Source organism: Cuculus canorus, chromosome 2 (genome assembly GCF_017976375.1).
Source record: "Cuculus canorus isolate bCucCan1 chromosome 2, bCucCan1.pri, whole genome shotgun sequence".
In the NCBI taxonomy this organism is placed as follows: domain Eukaryota; kingdom Metazoa; phylum Chordata; class Aves; order Cuculiformes; family Cuculidae; genus Cuculus; species Cuculus canorus.
The window spans coordinates 144,616,512-144,640,443 of NC_071402.1; the positions used below are offsets into that span (position 1 = coordinate 144,616,512).

At 37.9% G+C, this 23,932-nt stretch overlaps 1 protein-coding gene across 29 annotated transcripts in view; it reads left to right on the forward strand.

The window, feature by feature from the left end:
* The window catches only part of SVIL (supervillin), a 138,269-nt gene that overhangs the window by 81,065 nt on the left and 33,272 nt on the right, over nt 1–23,932 (forward strand). For 11 of the 29 annotated variants that reach the window (XM_054057674.1, XM_054057675.1, XM_054057657.1 and 8 more), the window contains 15 exons: nt 75–132; nt 259–410; nt 800–1,484; nt 5,396–5,479; nt 7,573–8,460; nt 8,792–8,962; nt 9,593–9,627; nt 10,795–10,856; nt 11,214–11,353; nt 12,120–12,215; nt 13,460–13,712; nt 15,194–15,217; nt 16,279–16,849; nt 18,361–18,580; nt 22,279–22,408. In XM_054057674.1, coding sequence (XP_053913649.1) covers nt 125–132; nt 259–410; nt 800–1,484; nt 5,396–5,479; nt 7,573–8,460; nt 8,792–8,962; nt 9,593–9,627; nt 10,795–10,856; nt 11,214–11,353; nt 12,120–12,215; nt 13,460–13,712; nt 15,194–15,217; nt 16,279–16,849; nt 18,361–18,580; nt 22,279–22,408 — 3,519 coding nt within the window. In that variant the 5' untranslated portion in view covers nt 75–124. The remainder of the gene's footprint in view (nt 1–74; nt 133–258; nt 411–799; nt 1,485–5,395; nt 5,480–7,572; nt 8,461–8,791; nt 8,963–9,592; nt 9,628–10,794; nt 10,857–11,213; nt 11,354–12,119; nt 12,216–13,459; nt 13,713–15,193; nt 15,218–16,278; nt 16,850–18,360; nt 18,581–22,278; nt 22,409–23,932) is intronic. The other 18 variants (XM_054057659.1, XM_054057683.1, XM_054057686.1 and 15 more) reach the window with 12 other exon arrangements.

Sequence of the window (23,932 nt, forward strand, 5' to 3'; positions counted from 1 at the left end):
AGCATTTTAGCAAGTTTCTGTGAGTTTCTGAAAACTTAGCAGCTTATAAACTGTATATTTTTTTGTTTTCTCAGTTTCTGAATTAAGAAAACTGTTTGAACCGAACAAGCAAGATTTTTTTGAAATGAAAAGGTAAAAAAAAAAAAAGTCTTTGACCTCTAAAAGAAAACACAAATCTTGTTTTATTACCTTGTTTTAGAAACTCTCCCATCAAATCTTGAGAGACGCCTGATTTCCCATTTTTCACATCTTTTACAGAAAAGAGAGAATAGCTAGACGCTTAGAGGGAATTGAAAATGATACACAACCTATGCTTTTACAAAACTGTCCTGGATCAGTCACACACCGTTTACTAGAGGAAGATACACCACGATATATGCGTGCAACTGACCCCTACAGCCCCCACTTAGGTAAGTAGTATGCATCAGTCAGTCAATCAAGTAATTGCTGAATTAATTCGTGTTTACTACCCTATCATTTGTGCAGTACGTGGAGAGGAGTTTTGTGGAAAAGCTGTGGTCAGAAGTTTTTTAACTTGCTTTTTAATTATTTAGTTGGAAAGGGTAGATTATCCATATTGTTTTAAAACAACAATAATTTGATATGAGACTCTTAATGAATTATAACTAATACACATTTCTTAATCACTTATATGTGCTTTTGGAGACATAAGTGGAAAAATGTAATCTATCTGTGCAGTCATTAGTACACTTTGATTTGTAAGAAAATGGGAAGCTTTTGCTTAACCCAGTGTGAATAGTGGGTAGGAGTTTGCTCATATATGTTGTGCTTTTGGCAGGAAGATCAAATGAAGAGGAGGAAACTTCAGATTCTTCTGTAGAAAAACAACCTAGGTCATCCAGATACCGAGCAGAAATCACAGGAGGTAACACAGAGGCCTTGTATAGTACAGGGAACATGGATGCCCAGGAACTAGAGTCGAAAGCAGAAAGAATAGCTAGGTACAAGGCAGAGAGGCGGCGGCAGCTGGCAGAAAAATATGGATTATCTCTTGATTCTGATTTGGATTCTGACTACTCATCCAGATATACGCGGGCAAGGAAAGATCCCGATAGCGTGGAAAGAAAGGGAGTGAAAAGTGAAAAACGAGATGATGGAAACAAGGACTCTGGTTCCCTGTGTTTGTCCAGGACTGAGATAAAGGAGTTGAAGAGTGCAATTTCTGAATCCAAAGAGTATTCCAGCCATGAAAAAGATGGTGTTCCAGATAAAGAAGACCTCTCAAATGGAAAGAGTGATAGAAAAACAGATGATGACAGTGCCATTAAACAGGCTTCTGACCCTTCAACAACCTTCGATAGTTCTGTCTCCCTTTCATTTTCTGGACGAGAATCTTCCTCCTATAATGAAGTGCCAATATCACCAAAGCAAACCCCCAGAGAGTCCCTTTCTTCACCAAAGCGGGCAGCCTCACCAATCCATTTGCAGAATGACCAGCCCTTGCACAGTAACATCAGACAAAGGTAAGCATGATTTTGTTTGCTCATGAAGAGATTCCTTTATCTTCATGACTTTCTGCAGCAGTGTCTACAACATCTATAAGAATAAGTTTATTGCTCTCGGGGAATATATTTAGTGGTTTGCATGTCTCAGGCTGGGTTGCTTGGGTTTACTGAATCACAGTGTGTTTCTAGTACAAGGAAGCATGTATCTATTTCTAGGATTACTTATGTCCTTGGTTTCACTTTATAGAATTCGTGCTGAAGTTAGCCCCTTTTGGAGGGGAGTGGAATAACTGATGTTTAAGATATTTACACAAACTAGAAATCGAAGCAGTTAGGGTTCTAAATCTGTTTTAGTTTTTTGTTTTGTTATTTTTATAACCTGTTAGAGCAAGCCTTTAACTCTGTTCCTCTATGTTCTGTAATTTTTTGGGTGAGGGGTTACAAGTAAAGGCAAGTTGTTTCTCAGTGAAGATTTGAATAACTTTATGATAACTTCTGCCAAAAAAAAAAAATAAAAAAATCAGGTCTCAAGATTTAAAAGCTGAGAAGTGTCTTGTGCCAGTTGAAATAATAGTTGATTTGTTTTCCTGCTATGAAAGCATTTTGAACCATGATAGTTAATTTTTCAGATAATATTGGGGAATGTCTGTAGAGAGGCAGAGAGGAGAGTTGAAATTCCATGCTGAATTTGGAAAACATAGCCTCTCTCATGCTATGCTGAGTTACTTTGTATTTGACAGATTTACTCTAGTAATAGAGTAACCACATTCTTCCTGAAGGGGGGAAAAAAGTAGTTTTCACTGATTTCACATTATGATTTCACACTGCAGTGCAAAAACAGACTGCCAAAGTGTTCTGGTGACTGAAAGCAACACGTAACTTAATTTTTTTTTTAAATATTATTTTCTCTAAGCACGATTCTTTAGTTTCTAGGTAGATAGACAGATGGAAGCTAACAACTGTAAAAATTGAAGTTAAAATGTTGCAGCTAAAAACTATATAAATAGTAATGAGAACTTAATCATAAACACATCTGCATCATGCTGAGCAGTGCTGACTGTTTCTAAAAAACTGAAATAACTGACACAGACTGCACTGTTCACACTTTTTGGCATTTTTTGCAGTAGGTTCAGAAACAAGCTGCCTTGACTGGATTTCTTTATCCTTCCCATTAAAATGACAGAACTTGATTCTTATTATTGTGGCCTTTCCATTAACTCTTACAAGCATACCTTGAAGTTTTAGTGAGGAAGTAATCTTCCACGTCAACGGTTAACCACCTGGTGAATTGGTTATGTCATCTATTTATAGTGCCTATAAACAGCTCAAATGCACTTAGCCTTCTTTTTTTTTGTTTCACTTTGCTGCATAGGACACACTAGTAGTAGCCTCTTAGTATTTTTTTCATAGCTTTTCATTATTCAGGTGAATTCTAATCCCGCTTACCTTCTTTTGCATGGAATAGCTAAATCAGTTGTCATCAGACTCTCCCAATTAAGCCAGAATTTTAAGAGAATATCATTTCAGAAAAAGTCATCAGAGGGAAAGTAACCTTGCATTTGGCAAGCACTGGAGACAGGCCCCTTCTGCAAGGTTTTCCTTGTTTTTAGACTTAGTTGTTCTCTGTTTTCAGGTAATGAAATGGTAGGATCCATTTTCAGGTGGATGCTGAGAGCACAGTTCCAGAGTTTACACTTAATCCCATTTGTGCTATGGTCATTTTTACTTTCCTGCTCTGCAGTAGTGCCTTATTATCAAATGAGAGACTGGGGCAAAAGCAGCAGGAAGAAGTCATAATTTAATACAAATTGTTGACTCTGTTATCACTAATTTCAGATTCTTTCTGGACAAGGCTTGGGTCAGTATTTACATTAAACAGGTTTCCCACAATTACTGTCTGTCTTATCTTTTGAAGGAAATCATCTGCACCCACCAAGATGTGATAGAGCTCTTGCAGCAGCCAAGAGTTTAAACTTAGGATTTGGTCTCTTGTTTGGGTACACATGTAGGCAGTAGGTGGCATTTTAAAGCCCAAGTTGCCAAGAGCCTGTTCTTCATTTTAATAATCCTGGCAACTTCCAGTGCCAGTGCATACTCACTGGTGTGATATTCAGAGATTTATGAATAACCTCTTGGGAACTCTTGTCGCTCTTTCTTAGTGGTAGAGAAGTCATTGCCGATTTCCATGGAGTCTCTATAAAGTTACTGTGCAGTAGTCTCCTATACAGCCATTTGCACAAGCAAAATAATGGCTAATGCCAGCTTTCCAGGAAACTGCATTTTTTTAAGTCAGTTCTACATTATATAAGTTACAAAATTGTTTTTATTAAATTTGTGGAGTTCAAATTGGAAAATAAATGAAAATTGCTTTGGTGTACATATGAAAGCTTTGTGCCTTGAGTCCTAAGACGATTTAATAATTAATCTTATTATCCATCACTGAGAAGATGACAAATTGCTGAGAAGGTATCATTTGACATTGGCTGCATTTGGCTGCTGAAGTGGCTGATTAAATTCGAAACATGCCTTGTGTTCTTCTGACTGCTGTCTTCAAAGGATGAATAATCAAGCACAAATAATCGCTGCTTGGGCGATGCCCACTATAAAACTGTGCCAAAGTACACATTAAGAGACCAGAAGGAAGTTTGCTTGCCTCAAAGCAATTCCAGCTACCCTGTCAGCTCCTGTGAAAGTTTTTTGCCTCCTATTTGGTTAGATCCTTTAGGGATTCCGAAACATTTGGAAAAAACAAAAGATGTTTTAACAGGCGGTGTTTGACTTTGGTCTAAGCTTGATTTGGATAAGGTCATGACTGTAGGTGAGTTCTCAAATTTAAACTTATTTGCAGTAAATGCATTGTTATCTTAAGAACGGTCATAGGTTTGACCTTTTCCAACTATTTTTATTGAAAGCCCAGCTAAGAAAAACTGAAGTAGATGACGTGGAGCTTAATTTGGGATTGTCATCCCTAACGGCTCTAATGCAATGCAGGGAGTTTTCAGATGTAGCTATAGATAATGGAAAGCAGCCTGACCCGTCACTGCTGGGGTGTTTGTTTCTGAATGTTAGTGTGGCCAGTCAGTCAGTGCTTTCAAGGTTAAAAGTCTATGAAGTGAACTGCTGTTGCTGAGAGACTGTAGCTGAAGGTGGACATGAGGAAAGTATTTAAGAAACTGTAGGTAGATAGTCTGCAGACACCCTTCCCTGTAGGGTTTTTTAAAGTTTGCACTGCTCTTGTTTGTTTTAATGCTTTCAACTCCAAAATGGAAACAGGATAGCATCAAGACAAGACAAAATTGAGGGTTCCTTTTGGTTTTTAAGCTTCTTTTCCCTATCAGTCAGAGGCACAGCATACTTTACTTGAGCTAACAGGGTTTACATTTCTGAAGCTTTTGTGATACAGGGCTATTAGAGGAGAGAGCGGTTCCATCTGCTTCTCAGAATTTGCTAGGAAGTATGATAGAGCCATCTGAATTTCTGACTTCGTCAAATTCTTATTACTACTTTGTTTCGGACCAAGTGATCTTTACCACTTTAAACCAAAAATTAAAGTACTGGTTTTAAAAACTTTTCCAGGTTTTCTTATATAAACTTTCAAACTGACTTGCAAAGCCAAATGCCAAAAATATGATCGTATATTTGCTTTCACTTCTCAAATTCTGGACAACGTACACTTGGTAAAGTTACTTTTGCAAAATATTTAACTTTCAGGATACTTTTTAGATGTTTATGGAATTAATATGATCATTTGTTTCACAGTTTGTCATGTTTGAATTTGATTAATGTGCTGTGCTCTTTATTTTCATGAACAATCATCTGTAGCTGAGTAATCAGAAAACAAAAAAAGGGTATGGGGAGGGAAGATTGGGAGAAACAATGGGAGCATGTGTTGAGATCTCAAAAATTACTTCAAGTTCTGTTTTCTGTAGTAGTGCAGGGAAAGCAAAACCTGAATGGTTTCTTCAGAAAGATTCAGAAGGAGACACATCTTCACTTATCAGCTGGCCCTCCAGGTATCATAAAACATAGCTGTGTGGCTAACAATTGGACTACAAACCTCGTCTTTCTTTCCCTTTATTCTGTCTTCATTTAACACTAGCCTTTAACTTTCCTTTAATAGCGGCAAGTTAGAAAGTGATGTTTCTTGTGGATAAACAGCTGTTGAAACTTCCCTGAAGCATCTGCTTTTATTGTAGCTTACAACCAGTTGGTATTTTGATGAAGTACAAATGTCCCTTGCTTCTACTGCAGCTACTGTCACACTGGCTTCCACTGATTTTTATAACTTCTTATTTTATATCACTTTGTACTCTGCACACCAGCAGATTTTTATGCCACACATTAATCCATTTTAGCATTCCCTACAATTAATTCCTTGAATTCCAAAGGAGATGGTACAAGAGAAGTAAAAACAAAAATTTATTGAAAGGTAAAGTAATATTTTGATCAGAGCTGCAAGCAGCTGCTTTCTCCCAGTTTGGAAACACATACAGTTAGCCCACTATGACAAGTTTTGCAGGAAAACTCTTAACCACTTTCCTGATGAAAGTTATTCTTATAACCCAGTACTAACATTGGTGTGGATGCTCTGGAGAATGCTTGGTTACATACAGCTTAAAGAATCACTTTTTAAGACTGAATACACTTTCTGTGCTTAAGTAACTTACAAGTTTCCCTGGTAAGTGCACCAATCCTCAAAGATAAGAGACACCAAAATATTAGAAATGTTGGTGTCTTGGATGACTTTAGATATCCTAAATTATTCTCTTAGATATTCACTTGCTTTTTTCCACTAAGTTTTGCTATATTTTAATAGTGTAAACTCCAGAAAGTCTATTGGTAGCAAGCCTGGGATCGCACATACTTTGAGATGGATTACTTATTTTCAAATAAAGACCTGGTTTCCTGTTGTGCACAGTTTCTCTCCTTCCTCAGAATTAAAATAATTTTTTGTACCCATTTTGGAGGGGAGGAAGTACAAGGCTCTATTAGAATTATTTGCAGACAAATATAAGAGATATTTACAAGTATTTTATGTAACATACCTAGGATGTTTAACAGTTTATGTACAGGTATTTACAAATGCTCACCCTGTACGCTGTCAAACTCTTGACGTGGCTGTAAAACTGCTGGAGAGCTTACCTGTAGTTGTAGTCATAGAGCAAAGGCTGCCTCTGGCTGCACGTGCTTGTCGTTCGTTAGCAGGGTTGCATTAAGTATCTTAAAGGTAGAATATGGCTCTTGTTTTGCATGGATTTTACGCAAGTCTACAGATGTTTCTAGAAAATACACTGAAGTAAGGTAACTTTTGGGAACATTTCTGTAAGTTTTACATGTTATAATGTAATGAAATGTCTTAAAACAGGATGCCTGTTTTGTTTTGGTTTTTTTTTTTTTTATCCTTTTCTCCCTTGCAAGCCCTCTGACCACCAACAGCCATGCCATAGTTTCACCTTGGGCTTTTCAAGGCTTGCACTTGCATCATTTTTTCCTCACTTACTGAAACAGGTTATACTACATGTAATATTTTAGATGTTTTACATTGTACACACAAGCACGAGTAAAAAAAGTCTCTGGCAAAACATCTGAGGGGCTAGGTGGAGACAACAACTGTTTTTTTCATCCCTTTCCCCAGTGCAACAACATCTTGATATGATGTAAGCTGCCCAGCGTTTAGACAGCCTCAAAAATCTGATTACATACATGATTGCCAATTGAATTTGCAATTTCAAGCTGAACCAAACACTTTGACAATATAAAAAGCAGGTTTGATCATCTTGTTTATCTGAGACTGTGGTTATATGCTGTTTGACAAACGCAGTTGTGCCCTCATGGGAACATGCTGTACGTTTTAAGGGCTTGCTCAGTTACCTTCTCAGGAGTCACGCATGTTCCAGGGCCTGTGAATCACTTGAATGTTTCTGAGCAGTACTGCTGCCAAGGTTCAGGAGGGGAGGAAGGGGTTGCATCATGATTGCTTTCTTTTATCTATTGATTGCTTTTTATTTTAATATGATGTTGTTGTCTGTACCCACAGTAGATGTCTGTGTTCCTTCCTCAATGGAGTATTGCTGTTCACAGCTTTAATCCTTTTTCTTTCTTAAAGAGTAAAAGTTAGAGAGAAACTGGTGAAAGAGGAAATTGCTCGTGGAAGCCCTGAACTTATCACAGACACAGTATCTCAGAGAAAATCCCATCCAGTGCCAGCCCACTACATGTCTCTTCAGACAGAAACGTCTGCCTTTGATAGGGTTGTAAATCAGCCCGTCAGTTCAGTCCGCCAGCCAATACATGGCTATATTCAGCCCGCTGGCATTGCTCACACAGCTCAGCTGATGGCAACAGAAGAACCAGCAAATATCTCTGTTGGCAGCAGCCTCCTACCAGACGGTGTTAGCCTCTTAACAAAATCGTCAGCGGCTGCTGCATCAGAGAGCGAAAAGAAAGAGGCACTTGGTTATGGAGCAAAGCCTGATGAGGAAGATTCTTTGGAGGGTGAACAGGCTTCCAAAGGCAGAAGACCAATTTTGCCATCTGAGATTCGCAAGCAAGGGAAGAACCATGAAGGCCTCTTTGGGGGAGGAGAATCAGAGGCTCCCGTGGGGACTTCCTCTTCAACAAGCAAGCTGAAAGTTACCTCAGAAGTTCAGAGAGAGCTGGAACGCAATAAGAAGCAGACTCCTGAGCAGCCGTTTAAGACACCTGAGAACATAGAAAGGAGTGAAGCTATTATGTACATACAGAGGGGGTCTGTATCGCAGACTGCTAAGGAAAAACCTCCTGTTCGGAAAGTGTCAACAGCAAAGCATAAAGTCCTGACTCGCTCAATGTCTGACTATACTGTGGCTCCTAAGCTAGAGGTTTTTAAAAGTAAGGAGAGCATGGAAGCAAATGCACCAAACGGTGAGATTGGCATGGTTGACACAAAAGTCTCTGTTGCCCAGCTCCGTAATGTCTTTCTGGAGACTGCTAATGCCAACAAGAAAACGGAACTGTAGGTGACATTTCAGATGTATTTTCGTGTGAAACTTGCACGTCCTTGGCAAAAATTACATACACTGAACAGCAGTTGTGTTCGGCACTTATAGCACACAGCTTAGCTCTCACCAGTGTGTACTGGAGGCTGAGGTGGTTTGAGTCCTGCTTTTGTGCTTCTGCTTGCTAGTGCAAGTTGTGATGTGGGTAGCTGGAATGCGTACATCTGCGCATGTTACTGGAGGAGCATGCAGAGTGATCTCTAGTGAATTGTTGAGATGCTTACATCTATGCTTTACTTCTCTCTTCTATTTTCTTTTCTATGCACTTTCTATCATGTGGTTTAAAAGTGAATCTCGGTTTGAGATGTCAGCGGCAGGTAGCGCTTTGTCTGCCAATGGTGACCGTGAAAGAGGGCCGCGAAGGCCGAGGCGCTATTTTACTCCTGGTGAAAATAGAAAGACTTCTGAGAGATTTAAAACTCAACCTATAACGTCAGCAGAACGAAAGGAGACAGATAGGTAGGCATGTATGTAGCTCTGTGTGCAGGTAGATATAAACAAACTTGTGAAGAGACTTTGTTCATTTATCAGCATAAACATTTTGCAAGGTTATTGTTTCTTTGTAAAAACAATCAAGTATTTGTTATAGCTTCTTATAAAATAAAACCCAAAACACTGCAGGCAAAAACTAATTAATTACAAATATCCCCCACTTAAAAGGGTGAACAGTGAATCATCATAAACTATTACAGCTGTCTGGTTCTGTCTAACGATAAATGATTTTGTGTGCTTTTATGTAAAGAGTTCACTTTCCATCTACTCTGCTTTATTATTTACTTTTTTTTTTTTTTTGCAATCAACCAAAGCTACATATTTTATGTTAAAAGAGCTGGCAGCAAACCTTAGACTTCTATCTTCTGCAAGATGAACTGGAAATTATTTTCCTTTACTGTATTTAAGTTTGGCTGCAATTGCTTGCCTTTCTGCTTTATTAAAGGATGTCAAAGTGGAAACTGTTGAAACTTGAAAAATAGATTGTTTTCCTACTCTTAAGACTTTTAAGGTCCTGCTGCTTCAGATGGAGTTTGAATTTAATTTTTTATGTTTCTTTTCCTACTAACTTCTTCCTGTTTGATACTTTTTTACTAGGTCAATTTTGAGTGCAGAAATACCAACTGCTGACGGTATGTTACTGTACTTTTTTCTAAGGAAAAAATGGTAGCAAATGTGTTTTGTTTTAACTGGAGAACTATTTGATAATGCAAACAAAGTCCACTTGAAAATAACTATCTTTATGTATAATATAGTTAAAGTACCGCTTTTACTTGTACCATGTCTACTACATACTTGTTTTTAGATTCATTTAAGTCCAGAAGTCTGTCTGTGGATACCAAACTTTGAATGGGAGGCAAGGAGAGGAATGGATTGATGCTTTTCAGCATAGTGGTGGAAGTTTTTTCTGATTTAGAAAATAAATAACTTGGCTGATGGGTTAAAGTATACACATTTTAATCAGTGGTCTAGGACTGATAACTGGAAAAGCCTTTACTGTAACATGAAACTGGTAACACATATTGTAACCAGTAAAATGTAATTATATTGGTAATATCTTTCCTAGCTAAGGAAGTTGCAAGACACAGGTTATTAAATTATATAATTCAGTCTACATTCTCGCTTCTCTTTCCCTCTTGTCACTCTCCACAAGTCTGGCACAAATTAAGTAGGTAATCTCATGAGTAGCTAAATTTAGATTTAATGCCTTGTGCTATTTGAAAGCTGGTGTTCTTTGCAGCTTTGTGGTGCTGGCTCTTAAAGATACCACTTGAGCCTCTGAAAAATGGGGCAGAAGATGATAATCAGAAAGACCAGCTTCCACCAGAGACCATCTTGTATGGTCAACTAGTAGAAAACAGTTGTTCTACACAGCAGGATTAATAGTGACCGTAAGACAGTCTTTCAGTCTAATTATTTTCTTAGTCTGTTATCATAGACTGATATAAGTGTTATCATAGACTGATATAAGTTTGAGTATTCATAAAAGGTTGTTTGGACAACTTGAAAGCATGAACCGTCCTGGAGACAAGAATCTTTTGTTCTCAAATCCTGTTGAGAATATTCCTCTGATGCAATACATGTAAATACAAGTAACATTTACAGAATGTGCTTCACGATAAGTCTTTTGTTAAGAGGGAGTAACAGCCAGCTTATATTGCAGGTGGTGCTTCTTGTCTTAGTAAAGTGTAAATTTTTAGAAGTTCAAAAATAATTTGTCAAAAAAAAAAAAAAACCCTTGCAATTAAATATGAGCTTGATTCATTATGCTCAGGCTCTTTTTATTTTCCTTTGTGTAGATGAAGAAAAATTGGATGACCGAGCCAAACTAAGTGTAGCTGCAAAGAGGCTGCTTTTTAGAGTAAGTATTACATTTTCGTAGTTGAAGGCCAACTATACAAGATGCTGAAGAACCCGAAGTACATTAGAATGCACTGTAATGCAGTTAAGAAAGTCCAAGCCACATAACCTTTTTTTATTTCGTCTCGCTTACTTACGCAGCAGACTTATTGCTCGACAGCCTTCTTTTGAATGCTTTCTTTAGAAAGATGTGTAGTTAGTTTTAATTCTGAGATAACTACTGTGCGGTTACATCCTGCTTCTAATTCAGAAGTGAGCATTTGGGACATTTGCTACTTTGCATGCAAGAAAGCTAGAAATAAAGTACTGGTTTAAAACTTTTCTTCCATGCTTTTAATTATGACATATGTCCTCTTAGGAAATGGAAAAATCATTTGAAATGAAAAATATTCCTAAACCACCTACAAGAAGTTCAGCAGTAGAGAGAAGGATGCGGCGTTTGCAGGATAGATCACACACACAACCCATCACCAGTGAGGAAGTGGTCATTGCAGCTACGTAAGTCTTGTACATATGTTGGCTCTTAAGTTTGCTTCCTGTTTTTGAATCTGGGATTGAGTTCCATATGTGTGGTGTTTACAGCTTGTAGCAAGGAAAACATTTATTGTTAAAGGCCAACTTCCTTGAGAACTACAGCGGAAAATATACTGAAATTTATTTTTCGAAGTAGAGGCACTAGTAAATCATAACTTGTATGAGCTGTAATTTGACAGAAAGCTTATGAACCCCTACATTAGGTACACGGGATTAATGATAACATTGGTTTGCTACTCAAATGAGAAAGATACTTGTGCTGAGGGAAATCTGCACAATTTCTTATGGAATGTATTTGTATTGGGTAAAATCTTTTACATTCTGAAGTCTCAAACGTATGTTCTAGAAACGCATTTCTTGCACTCTGGTTATGCATCCTGAAATTTTTCTGACAAAAGGGAAGTCATTTTGGGGGAAAATTAAGCAAAGGTGCATGGACATTCACCTAATGATCTACTAAAAGATAGCTAACGTTATAGGCAATTAGTAACTTCAAGAGATAACCTGATTGTTCCTCTAGGTTTTTAGATTTTTCAAAGTATTCGAAGCTGTTTTGCAAAGGTCACGACAGATAACTCAGTTAATTAAAAATCATTACTGTTTGGGTTTTTTCTCTTTTGTTTTGTTTGGTTTTGGTCTTTTCTGGAGTTAACACTTAATGTATTGCTTTTCTTAATGCTTTTTTCTTCTCTCTCCCTGTGAATTTTCCTTCCTTGGCAATTCTTTAAAGTGAATCTACCCCTGCTTCACGTTCTGTGAATACCCACACAGTAGTGACAAGAGTACCTAGTCCCACTGTAGTTAAGAGCACTGTACAACCTATCAGGTACTGGGGGGGATAAACATGCATGTTACATCGAGCACAAGATTCCTCAATAGCAGATGCATACTTACAGTCTTGAATGTCTTTTGAATGTGTCAAATCGATAGTTGTTTCAAGAATATTTAAAACATTTGTCAACTTCATTTATGTTTGCATGATAAAACAGTGCAGCTTTCTTTTTGTAAAGCATCTGTTTTCAGGACCTTTCTAACTACACTTACCTGTTTTAGAAGCATATTCTTTGTGACAGAAATGGATTTGCATGTGAGCAAACCTAGCAGAATCTTCTTTGCTCTTGTATGGGTTTTTTGTATGGTAATGCCATCATGAGATGAAAATTCCAAAGCTGGGTGCTTGATTTCACAAGCAGTACGCATCTTCTCTGTCTGTCTCTACATATATTTTTTTTAGCTTGAAAAATTAAAGGAGCGATAAGAAATTGCACCACCTATAGGTAAAGTTGCAGAATACTGTGTGCCTGTTCTGAATGAGAGAATTTTAGCAGAACCACGACAGAACAACAAAAAAAGAAAGAATACTGCTAATTCCATAAATGTGACTGAATCTAGCTAGAGGTGAATAAAATATATTGTTGTAGAGACAAATATAGTTACAGCTTTTATGAATGAATGTGTCTGCCTTCAGCATTGGTTAATCAGTTTCCAAAATTAATGGAGTATATTTCAAAACTATTCTTTGTTGTTGAGTTACACTGGATAAGTCAAAGCAAAAGACAGTCTGAATTCTGTTCCACTTCAGATTACAAGAATCATTACAATTTATGCTACTCTTAAAAACATCACTAACTTGGAGTTGAAATCTATCTTTCAATTGTTTTTATAGTATATGCTTCCCAAATTATTTCTAATAAAATTGAATCTTACTTAAATTCTGCTGTAGGACCCATATTTTTTCTACAGCCAGTATATTAAATGTCTCCACATAACTCTGTATTTTGTATAAGGAGATTTGTCTGAAAAGTCTCTCTTCAATCTTGAGTTCCCCTTGTAAAAAATCGTCATCTCCTAATCAAATGAATTTATGAATGAAAATTTAACTTTTTTTTAAATCTTCAGCTGTTCAATTAGAATTCATTATGCCAATGTTGAACCACTGCATAACCACTTAGGCTGCTATGTTACATTGGCTATTGTGCTTCACGTGCAGTTCTTCTGCTTCTATCAGGTTGAGACTTTAAAAATAAATTACGACTTCTTCAAAACTCATTTCCAGTTCTGTTTGTTCAGCTTGCAGGCATCAGCACACCAAAAAATTTTAGCTAAAGAGGAGATAAGAGCAGCCAAGGAGGCGATGGGGCAAGATCAGTCTGATGAACCAGATTCTTCCACCTTAAGTTTGGCAGAAAAGATGGCTTTGTTTAACAAACTGTCTCAACCAGTATCCAGGGCCATCTCTACAAGGAGTCGAGGAGATCTTAGGCACAGGAGAATGAACGCTCGTTACCAGACTCAGCCAGTCACTCTTGGAGAGGTTGAGCAGGTAAGTGCAATCTTAGCTGGTTTTCTTTCGTTTCTTTTTTAGTGGACAGTGGCTTCAGTGTAAGAAGCCATAGTAGCTGGCTTCTTCTTTGCTTTAAACTACACACTAGAGTCATGACATTTGCAGGGGAAAGCTTGTCAGGAGGCAGTATTCTGACATTGAAGAATAACATCCTCTAAAATGTTTAATTTCATTAGTGTGTTTTTCTTCTTTAAGTTATGCAAAAGTCTGACATCTTCCTGACTAGGGCATGCTGTACCTCTTGCAGTGTCTTTCTTTTCTGGTAGAATATACTGTGTCTTCTAAAAGTTAATTCCTGACCAAAGGGATAAAACTGTGACACACATCATCATGCTTTAGATGGATTTTCAGGGAATTTTTGAGCTTTGTCATGTGCAACTTTCAGACTTTTTCCTGAAAACACTGCGTATTTACATGATTAGTCAGGACATGTTCTATTATTTTCCTCTGGTAGGGGACATTAATTTTATTTTTATTTTTTCCCCTAAAAGCAGAATACTTTTGAAATTCAGAAAGTCGTGGTCAAAATGAAATTATTTAATATGTGTAGTGGAATTGGACTTTCTGTTCTGGAATCCTTCATGTAATTAGAACTGCAAAGTAATGCCTTTTTAGTGAAGTTTGAGCATAAACTAGTCCAGCAGTGGTCTTTCATAGCTGATGTTCACCATAACAGAAACATCAGCTTTAAAAGAAATCACTTTAACAGTGGAGCACAACTCCTGTGCATGTCGTATTTCTAGGCATTTGGATCAATCTGAGTGTTAGAAAGTTCCTACCCTTCTCTTTCTATGTGCTTCATTCATGATTATATGTTTTACATATTATAACAATAGACTAGTGAGAAGCAAGATTTCTCTAAACATATTGGTTCGAAGCTGTGTTGATATAAAATTGTACTTTATGCCTACTTTATTCAGGCATGAAGCAGTAGTAAATATTTAGCAAATTTATTTTAGTGAAATTTCCAGACCTTGCATAGTTCTCTTTCCATTCATTCTCCACATGCCAGCTCCTCTCACAGCCTGGCCTCTTTAATGAGTGTGTCACTAACTTGTTTAGGGGCCAGGAAGGGGGTCAACAGAAATGGGCGAAGCAGGTGTGAAAGAAGTGGCAGTCGCATTAGTTTGTCAGGCTTGCTCTTCATGCAAGAAAATGCAGACAAAGCACATTTTGTCATCTCAGAATCTAGCAAAAGAAAACAAAGTTGACTGTGAAGAAAGTTCGATGGAGATGTATTTTCAAAAACACTTTCTATAGAGTACTCATTGGGATATTGGGATATTTTCAGATGCAGTTACAGTTTTTCTAGGAAGCAACGAAAGAAAGTATTAAGATAAATAACTAGAGGTTATGTTACCAAAATATATAACTGTAAATGTAACTATCTTATTAAATTAATATCTTAATTAAAGCTGAAATTCCTTTGCTGATCTCCTCTAAATTTCTAATTCTAATAGATGCAATGGAAAAAGACTAAACTGGTAACTATATTCTTAATCTTCCTTTAGAATCTTTGAGCTACCATGCTAGTCTTTGGTCTGATTTCTGATTTGTTTAACGAGTGACTGTGGTGTCCGTGCTTTATGGAATTTGCATTTGCATTTTATGTTTTCTGTTGATTTCTTCCTACTGGTGTGTTCATTTTGCATGCTGTTCACTAGCTCTGTAGTTTAAAAAAAACTAAGTAGTTGAGAAAACAACAAATAAAGCCAAAGGAAAACCCTCTCCTGATGTGTATGAAGTGATGTTTGTTATGCTCTTTCATGGCTTCTGTCTCCTTTAGAGAAGACAAAGCCAAGCTCTGTGTTTCAGAAAAATTTTGCATTGTAAATGTCTCTAGGAAAAATCTATAAAATTATTATAAGAGGAGAAATTTTTCCACTATGGAGGCTGGCAAAGCAAATCTGGATTTTTTTTTTTTTTTAATATGCTTCTTAGATTCAATTACTTTGCTCAGAGATGAACATGGCAGCCAATGTTTATATTTTACAGTCGTCCTGATGAACAGTACTGCGTGGAAGTGATTTATGTGCAGAAGCATCAGGAATGTTTGCCCTATGTAGGACAGCACGGAGCAGAAGCTCTTCCTGGCGCTGAGCTAGCTTAAGAGCTGGAAGCTGCATAACCGTCAGAGCAGAGCTATGTCAAACCGAATTAGTCGTGTTGAGATGCTGAGTTGATTAGCTTGGGCACATGGCATGCTGTCCAGTGTCTGGAACCTGAAGTAATGTCTTTCCCCTGTGCTGTGAAGTACCATGCTAGTTTGAGCTTTTTCATGGAGCCCTAACACAATGTTATGTTGCATGCTACAAATGCTTTTTATCACTAAAGATGTTCGCATGCTCTTGTTTCTTCCATGGGTGGATTCATGCAGCCAAATTTAGGGGGCATCGTTGCTCCCCGTATCTGTTCCTAGTCTATATTAGAGCACTATATTCACATGGAAGCACAACTTTGAAGAGCCGACATGATTAGACTCTTTTTGGGAATTGATGACTTCAGGGGTTTTAAGTGTTTTGGTTTCGTTTGATTTTGTTCATAGATACAAAATGAAAGTGGGAAAATTACTCCGCTATCAACTGCAATTGCAACATCAGTTTCAACGATGGCATCTGCCCTTTCTCCTTCGTATGCTGGAGACCTGCACGCAAAGCCACCTGGTGATGGAACCGTGGGTGCTGCGGGTAGAGCTGATTTGAGAATTCACTCTCCTGCAGAAAACTTGGACTCTTCAGGAAAACGCACGCAGAAGTCAGAACAGTGGCAGCCCTCAATGGAAGCTCTAGAAAGCAAAAGAGCATCAAAGAAGCATGAGGAAGAGAGGAAGAGGTTTCTAGCATATGAACCTACTGAAATTACAAAGTACAGCTCCTTTGAGGAAGAAACCACACATCCTGTTCCTGAAAAAACAGTAGACTACCATAAAGAGACAACATACGGCTTCCTGAGGAAGGGCAGCATGGAACTGTTTAGTTCGCAAGCACTTTTTCAGCCTCTTGAACAGAAGGAAATTGATACTGACATGCAAGGTAAATGGGAAGTCAAAGAAGGCCAGTCCTTTGAAGAAAAGATGGATTTGGAAAGTGTTACAAAAAGCAAGACTTTGCAAAGAGGTGCAGTATATACTTGCTAGTGGTGTAGTCTCATTCAGCAAATGGTGGTGTTTCTCTAGTTTTAAATTCTTCATTTCAAGTGTTATCAGGGCTGTTTATGTTTCATTTTTTTAAGGCGCACTGCTTAACAGTAGAGGAATACCTGTGGAATCTTAAGTTTTACAAACACAGTTTTCTCTTTGTTACTTTTTCTGTTCTTCAGCCTTTAAAGATGGCTCAATTTTATTCTGATTTTCCTGCTTTGATAGAATTGATATTATATGCTGAAGCTAAGATTTATCCTTTCCTCTTTTGCCCTTGCCCCTATCCTCTAAAATGCTGAATAAACTAAACCGACTGCTGTGGGTTATTTACCTGCTCTTAACTCTTGCCTTCTGGTACATATGCAGTTATGTATGAACTATACATGTACATATATAGCTAATAGTGGATAGTTTTCAGATAACTAATTTTGCAAAACTAGTATTATTTTCCCTTCAATGTGCTGATGAAATATAAACTAAGTAATTCTCAGAGCAATTGCATTTCTATATGCACAGCATAATTCAAACTTAAGTATTAACTCACCCATCATTAAGTAAAGTGCTTTGGAAATAATCAGTCAATTTGGTCATTGCATAAAGCCTTCTATTCTGTTGAATTTAGAAGGATATTGTGTTAGTTTTCTGTGTTGTTATGATGGGTACATTACCACAGTAACCTGTAGTACTAGAAGTGTTTTTGTCTTCATCCTGTGAAATTAACTTATTTTTAATTTAATGGGTTTTGAATGGGCTTAGGGAGGAAGGTATAGTTCTGCCCATGTTTCTCAAAAGCTATATCTGTTCTATCCAATTAACTTCTGGTCACTGCAGGGGAGACTGAAACTGGGATAAAACAGGAGGTGCTGTGTATCAGAGTGATGTTGCGCTTGTAAAATTACAAAAAGAAAGATGAAGAGCACTTATATTTCCTTAAGGATAACTGCAATAGTGCATTTATTTTTCATCAGGACAGTTTTTCCTGTAGTTTAGTTGCTGCTTGAAAAACCAAAAATTGGCCAACACTCTCCTAGAAATTAATACTTTTACTAAGCTATTAAATTTTTTCCTAGTATGCTACTTAAGCATTTAGCTGTTTTACCAATAAGTAAATTTCTTATTTAAATTTTGTCTCCTTCTCTTCTCTTACTTTTTGTTCACCTCCCACTTTCATCTGTATGTTTGTTTTCCTGTTGGTGTGGTAACAGGAACAGCAGTTTGTGCCTCATCCATATGAAGTTCAGAATTGTGTATTGAACATGATATTATGTGGCTTCATGTGAACTTCAGTCAGAAATGGCCAGTCTGTGCAGCAGATAATATTGCATGATTAATCTTTGTGGTCTAGCTCAGCTGGAAATTTTTTTCTCTGTTTGGATAGCATAGGATTTGAATGTTAAAAAACAGATTTGCTGTTTCAGTGTTAGTAATATAAAATATGTTTGAGAATACCACTACGTCTAATTCAGTACTTCTCTTCTGAATGGGCAGACCACGCTGAGCCTACTTCTGAACTCACCAGCGCATCAGCAATAAGGACAATTTCACAAACTACAGCTGCAGCATCCTGTAGACTGCAGGAGCTCTCCGAACAATTGGAAGGCAAATTTTATAAGAATTCCTGTGAGACATTTTCCATTGGAGAGAACAAAGCACAAACAACTGAGGATGTCCTTGATAATTCCAGCAAAACTATGTCAATTAAGGAAAGGTACTTAATTTCACTTTCTTTTTAAGTGTTCTCTGTACATGCAGTTGTTAGAATAATAGTATACAAAGAAGCTTTAAATCTGCTTCTGAAAAAGCTAAGCAGTGATTATTAGGCTTTATTAGATGTCAAGTACTAACGGCAGAAAAATTCAGCTAATCTGCGTGACATGCTTATAAAGGAGATGGTGGTGAATGAGAATTACTCTTCAAGAGAACATGATAATCAGATTTAGAAAGAGCTGCCTGAATAATCAATAAGTAGTTCAGAAAATGAAAGTTGTAAAATCACAAGTTCTAGTTACATTTATACTGATATGCTTCCCCAGGTTCTGCTTTCAGCTACAACAGTTATAATGTGATTGATTTTTTGTTGTTGTTGTTGGTCTATGACTCTCAAATAAACTGAGCACAAGGAGTCAAGGATAGACTCTGTGATATTTCTCCTCTACTTCAGAAAAGTATGGTTTGCTATTTTGACTTCTGAAAACTTGCTGTAGAAATTTTAAAGGGGTAATAACTTGGACAGATTTGTGGGAGTGTTAAATACTTTTACTACTCAAGATCGTTCTGATCTGAAACAAAATGTTAAGTGTTCCATGCTTGTGTGGACAGTAGGAGTTCATGGATGGAGCTCCAACAACTACTGTAGTACTTGTAAAAGCCATTCTAATTTAGTTAGACCTCGAGAGTGTAAACTCAGCCTCAAACTGTAAAATTATCTGGTAGCAATCCAATAGGTAAAATTACAGTTTTTGCTAGGTTGACAAATAGAACTATTTTTACTTCAGTTTTTCATCAGTGAAAACAGAACAAATAAATAAGAATAGCGGCTTGATTTAACTTCCACTGTGTAAAAGTTTTCTTTCACTTGATGGGGTGGGTGTGATGTTAGGAACACCTAACCATTTTTTTAAACATGATTCCAAAGCATACTTCTTAAATTCGTCTGTTTCTAGCAGATATGTGAGTCATCCTCATTTGGAGAGCATCCTTACTCCTTGTTATCCCCTCAACTTAAAGAGGAGATGCAGGGGCAGCTACGACAGCTGTGCAGTCTTAGTCCCCCTTCTGAAGGGTATACATAGCTTTTAGTTTACTAATTTGTTTAGAGCAATCTTCATCCCATGCCCTTTCTGTAAATACATCAACTGTCAGGGCAAGTGTGGTTTAAGACCAGTAACTGCTGGTTTATAGGTGGTAAATGGTCTGCCTTCCTTGATCCTGCTGGGCAAAAAGAGGTTAGAGGGACAGGAAGATCCAAGCATTAGCAGCTGTTTCAGTCTTAAATTTAATGCTTCAGTTGAGTTGATCTCTTGAGGAACTGATGTTAAAGACTGTCAATCACACTCATAATCTGAAATCGCTTTCGTTAGACCTCCAAGACTGTCCAGTCAGTCCCTAAGCTGACAAAAGAAAATACCTGCTGTCTTGTCAGGAATTTGCGCATTCTGAATCTACTAACATCTGTATAAGTTAGAGCTGGTATCAAAATGTTTTGGCTTTCCAAAATACCACAGTAGTCTCCTTCTTGGCCCAGAATTAAAAAACTACAACCAGTCATTTTATTTTATTTGGCTATAGCTGATGCCAAGTATTCATAAACCTCAAAGAACATCTCTGCTAACGATTAACTATTACACTTTGAATTTTTCTTTCTCCTTTTACATTCACCAACTTAATCTTCACATCCAGTGGATTTTTCTGGCTGTGTCAGACATTCTTTTACATTATGGAAGAACAGCTTTTCCACAGATGTAATGATATTTGAGCAGGATGCATGCTGGTCTGGATGAAAGTGATTTTCCACGAAGATTTACCTCACTGGGCTAATATTATCCTTGTGGAGTGAGTGGCATTTTCAGAATTACCTGTATTATATGGAAGAATGAAATTCATGGTTTTTCAAGACAGAAAAGACACATCCTCTTTTCTTCTGCAAACACATAGCTTGCAGGCAAGCAAACATTCATATCTTTGAGTAGTTTTGGCTGTGCTTTGTTTTAGGCAGCCAGGGCAAATCCACTGGTGTGTTATATATGAGTAGTGGAAAATGTTTTTTTAAATTGTTTTGCCTTCAGGAAGAGGAATGTCTTGGAGGACTTCAAGTGGAGTATCAGTTGCATGTGACTAGCTCTCTTTGTGCATTTATGGAGACCATCGTTGCCAGAAGGCCACGTTATCAGCTCCACTTTAGAAGCCAACTGCATGCCACCATCACTATTTTAAAAAACAAATTCTATTCTCTGGTGGACCTCTTACCATCATTCATTTCTTGTCAGGAAGGGCCCAGCCTAAACTTAATTTTCAACCTTTTTTGGTGTATGGATGCCAGAGCAAGAGTTTCTTATGCAGTTCTTTTAACAGTTCCTTTTTGTAGTTACTTATTTCATATTGGCCTCCAGGATTTATGATTTACCTGAAAGAACTGATCAAGTGCACCCAATGGAGTACATAAAAAAGCCAATCTTAAAATTATTCATTGTTTATCATAAGTGGAAAACTAAAAGTATGCAACAAAACTATTAGGCAGCAGGCCTTAAACAAATCCAGAGATTGGACTCAAAAAATGCCTTATTTTTGCAGACTTTCCACAGAATTAACAGCTTGAGGTAAGCTGCTGAGCTGATGGGCTTGCTTGTCTGAATCAGTTCAGTAGTTCTTGCATCTTTATTCATAAAAAAGTGTGCCTTCCGATTGTTGCTGTGTCAGGGCACTTTGAGTTTATTGTTGTTTCTGTCGTTCGAAACAAATGTGTGGCCTTAGGTTTTACACAGCAGTCAGGGTTGTGCATGTTTCTTTAAGTGGTGATTTCATTGCTCAAAACTGACAAACGTGCATTCTTACTCTTAAGAATCAGTTGTTTCATTACATATACAAGTGAAGAGTAGAGGGTTAGTATGAATTCATCCTTATGACAGAGGAGAGAACAAAGCCTCCAGAGACACAGAAGCATTCTCAGAATTGTAGATTTTCTCTTCCTTATCAACCAAACTGTTTGGGGCAAAGCTTTAGGGCAAATACCCTGCAGTAATGTTAGGTTAAAAAAAAGGGGGGGGGGCCTTTCTACCTGTTACCTGCTACACTGAACAGCTACAGATATTTTTAAAAACAAAACCATCTTAGGCCAAAGCTGACCAAAATGCCTTTCAGTTTCAATTATCACAGATCATTTCTAAGCAAAGCTGACCTGGGAGAACGTAACTACTGAAGATAATTCAACCGCATGGTGGCAATTCAGTCCCACTTTCGTCTCCTCCACAGTTTCACACTTCTGGGCAGTGAGAGCTTGTATACATTCTGGAAACAATGACCATGGTGTCATTGTGGGAGGGAAAAGAAAAAAACAGTGACTAATCGAAGCTTTTTATATGCCTACTTTAGGATGATCTGCACTGTACATTGGTCTCCCTTGACTGTATTGGCAATTTCCACTTACTATGCAAATTAATGGGATGTTTGTCTCAGATCTAGATGGCTGTGTTTTGACAGATGATTCCCATTCAAAATGTTCAGTAAAGACTTGGTATTCGTTTGTGAGCTTTATATACATGTGTGTAATGTAAATAACTACAGTTAATGTTAGAAAACTTGATTTCAAATTCTCTTGAATGCAGCATTAGTGAAACAGTAAGGGTGGCTTTTGAGGATAATGCGAAATGGAGTATTTAAAGCTACCTGTTGGTGTTGTTTTTCTTCTAGGTTGGCGTTACTGAAGAAGAGTGGTGAAGAAGATTGGAAGAGCAGGCTTGGCAAAAAGCAGGAGTATGCAAAAGTGTCTGTCACTGATCGTAGTGCGCAAGTGCAAGAAGTTGAGCAGCTGTTGAAGAAGGTAATTCTATCCTTGTTTGGAAAAAACATCTTGCTTGAAATGCTTCAGCTTTTTGAAGATGCATCCAACCAGACAGGCATGCCTAATATTAGCTACTAGCTCCTGCTATTCCTCTTGTTGTCAGGCTTGTTTAAAAAACAATTCTTCCAACATGAGAGCTCTTTAAACAAGAATGTCTTTGCTGTCTTGGGACATATAATATTGTTTGCAGTGTCTTCATATCAGCGAATTATGAACCAGTAAGGGGGCCTATAAGACTTCTGGAATGTTTACAGGTATAATGATTTAAGCCTTTTCTCCCCTCAGTGGAACTGGCTTAAGGCTTTAAGTTCAGGTGTTGTCTTTAGTATCGAGCTTGTGAAGATTTCTGATTCCTAAAGCTGTGTTGAGCTGGCAGTGTATGCTTGCAGGCCAGAAAGCTAACCTGGGCTGAATCAAAAGAAGGGGGACCAGCAGGTCAAGGGAGGTTATTCTGCCCCTGTACTCTGCTCTCATGAGACCTCGCCTGAAGTACTGCGTTCTGTTCTGGAGTCCTCAGCACAGGAAGGACATGGATCTGTTATAGCGAGTCCAGAGGAGGACCATGAGGATAATCTGAGGGCTGGAGCACCTCCCATATGAGGCCAAGCTGAGAGAGTTGGGCTTGTTTTGCCTAGAGAGGAGAAGGCTTTGGGGAGACATTATATGGCCTTCCAATACTTAAAGGAGGCCTACAGGAAAGATGAGGAGGGACTCATTATCAGAGAGTGGAGTGATAGGACAATGGATAATAGTTTTAAACTGAAAGAGAGGAGATTTAGATTAGATATTAGGAAGAAACGTTTTACTGTGAGGGTGGTAAAGCACTGGAATGGGTTGCCCAGACAGGTTGTGGATGCCCCATCCCTGAAAGTGTAAAAGGCCAGTTTGGATGAGGCTTTGAGCAACCTAATCTAGTGGGAGATGTCCCTGCCCATGGCAGAGGGCTTGGAACTAGTGGATCTTTAAGGTCCCTTCCAACACAAACTATTCTATGATGCTATCATATGCTTTTCTTTTGAGCGGTAATTATGGATGCTAGAAACACTGGGGAAATACAAGTACTGGAGCATTCATGAGCCATTTGGCTTTTGGTTACCTTGCACGATCTTTGATATTTGTTGATAGCCAAAACCATCTGGAAAAGGATTTTATCTGTGTTATCAGTGCTAGTAAGTAGAGCAGGAGATGGGTAGAAACGTGTACAGGAAAGGGAATTCCACATTGTTGGCTCACTCTCGCTTTGTCTTTACATGAGTGAGTTATGCTGCCCAGCAGGAGTGGATCCGTAAATTGGAGTGATTACTGATAATGACCTACTATCTCTGCCATGCTTGCTTGTTTTTCTTCGGTGAAGTTTTGCTTCAGGCTGAATTTACTCTGCTCCTGTGGTCTGACTGCCTTACCAGCAGTGGTGTTACGTGGGAATTCAGAGTGTGCTTCAAGGCTTAGTTAAGTTTCATCCAAAAGACTACAATGTGAACCAAAGCACAAAAAGTGAGGATG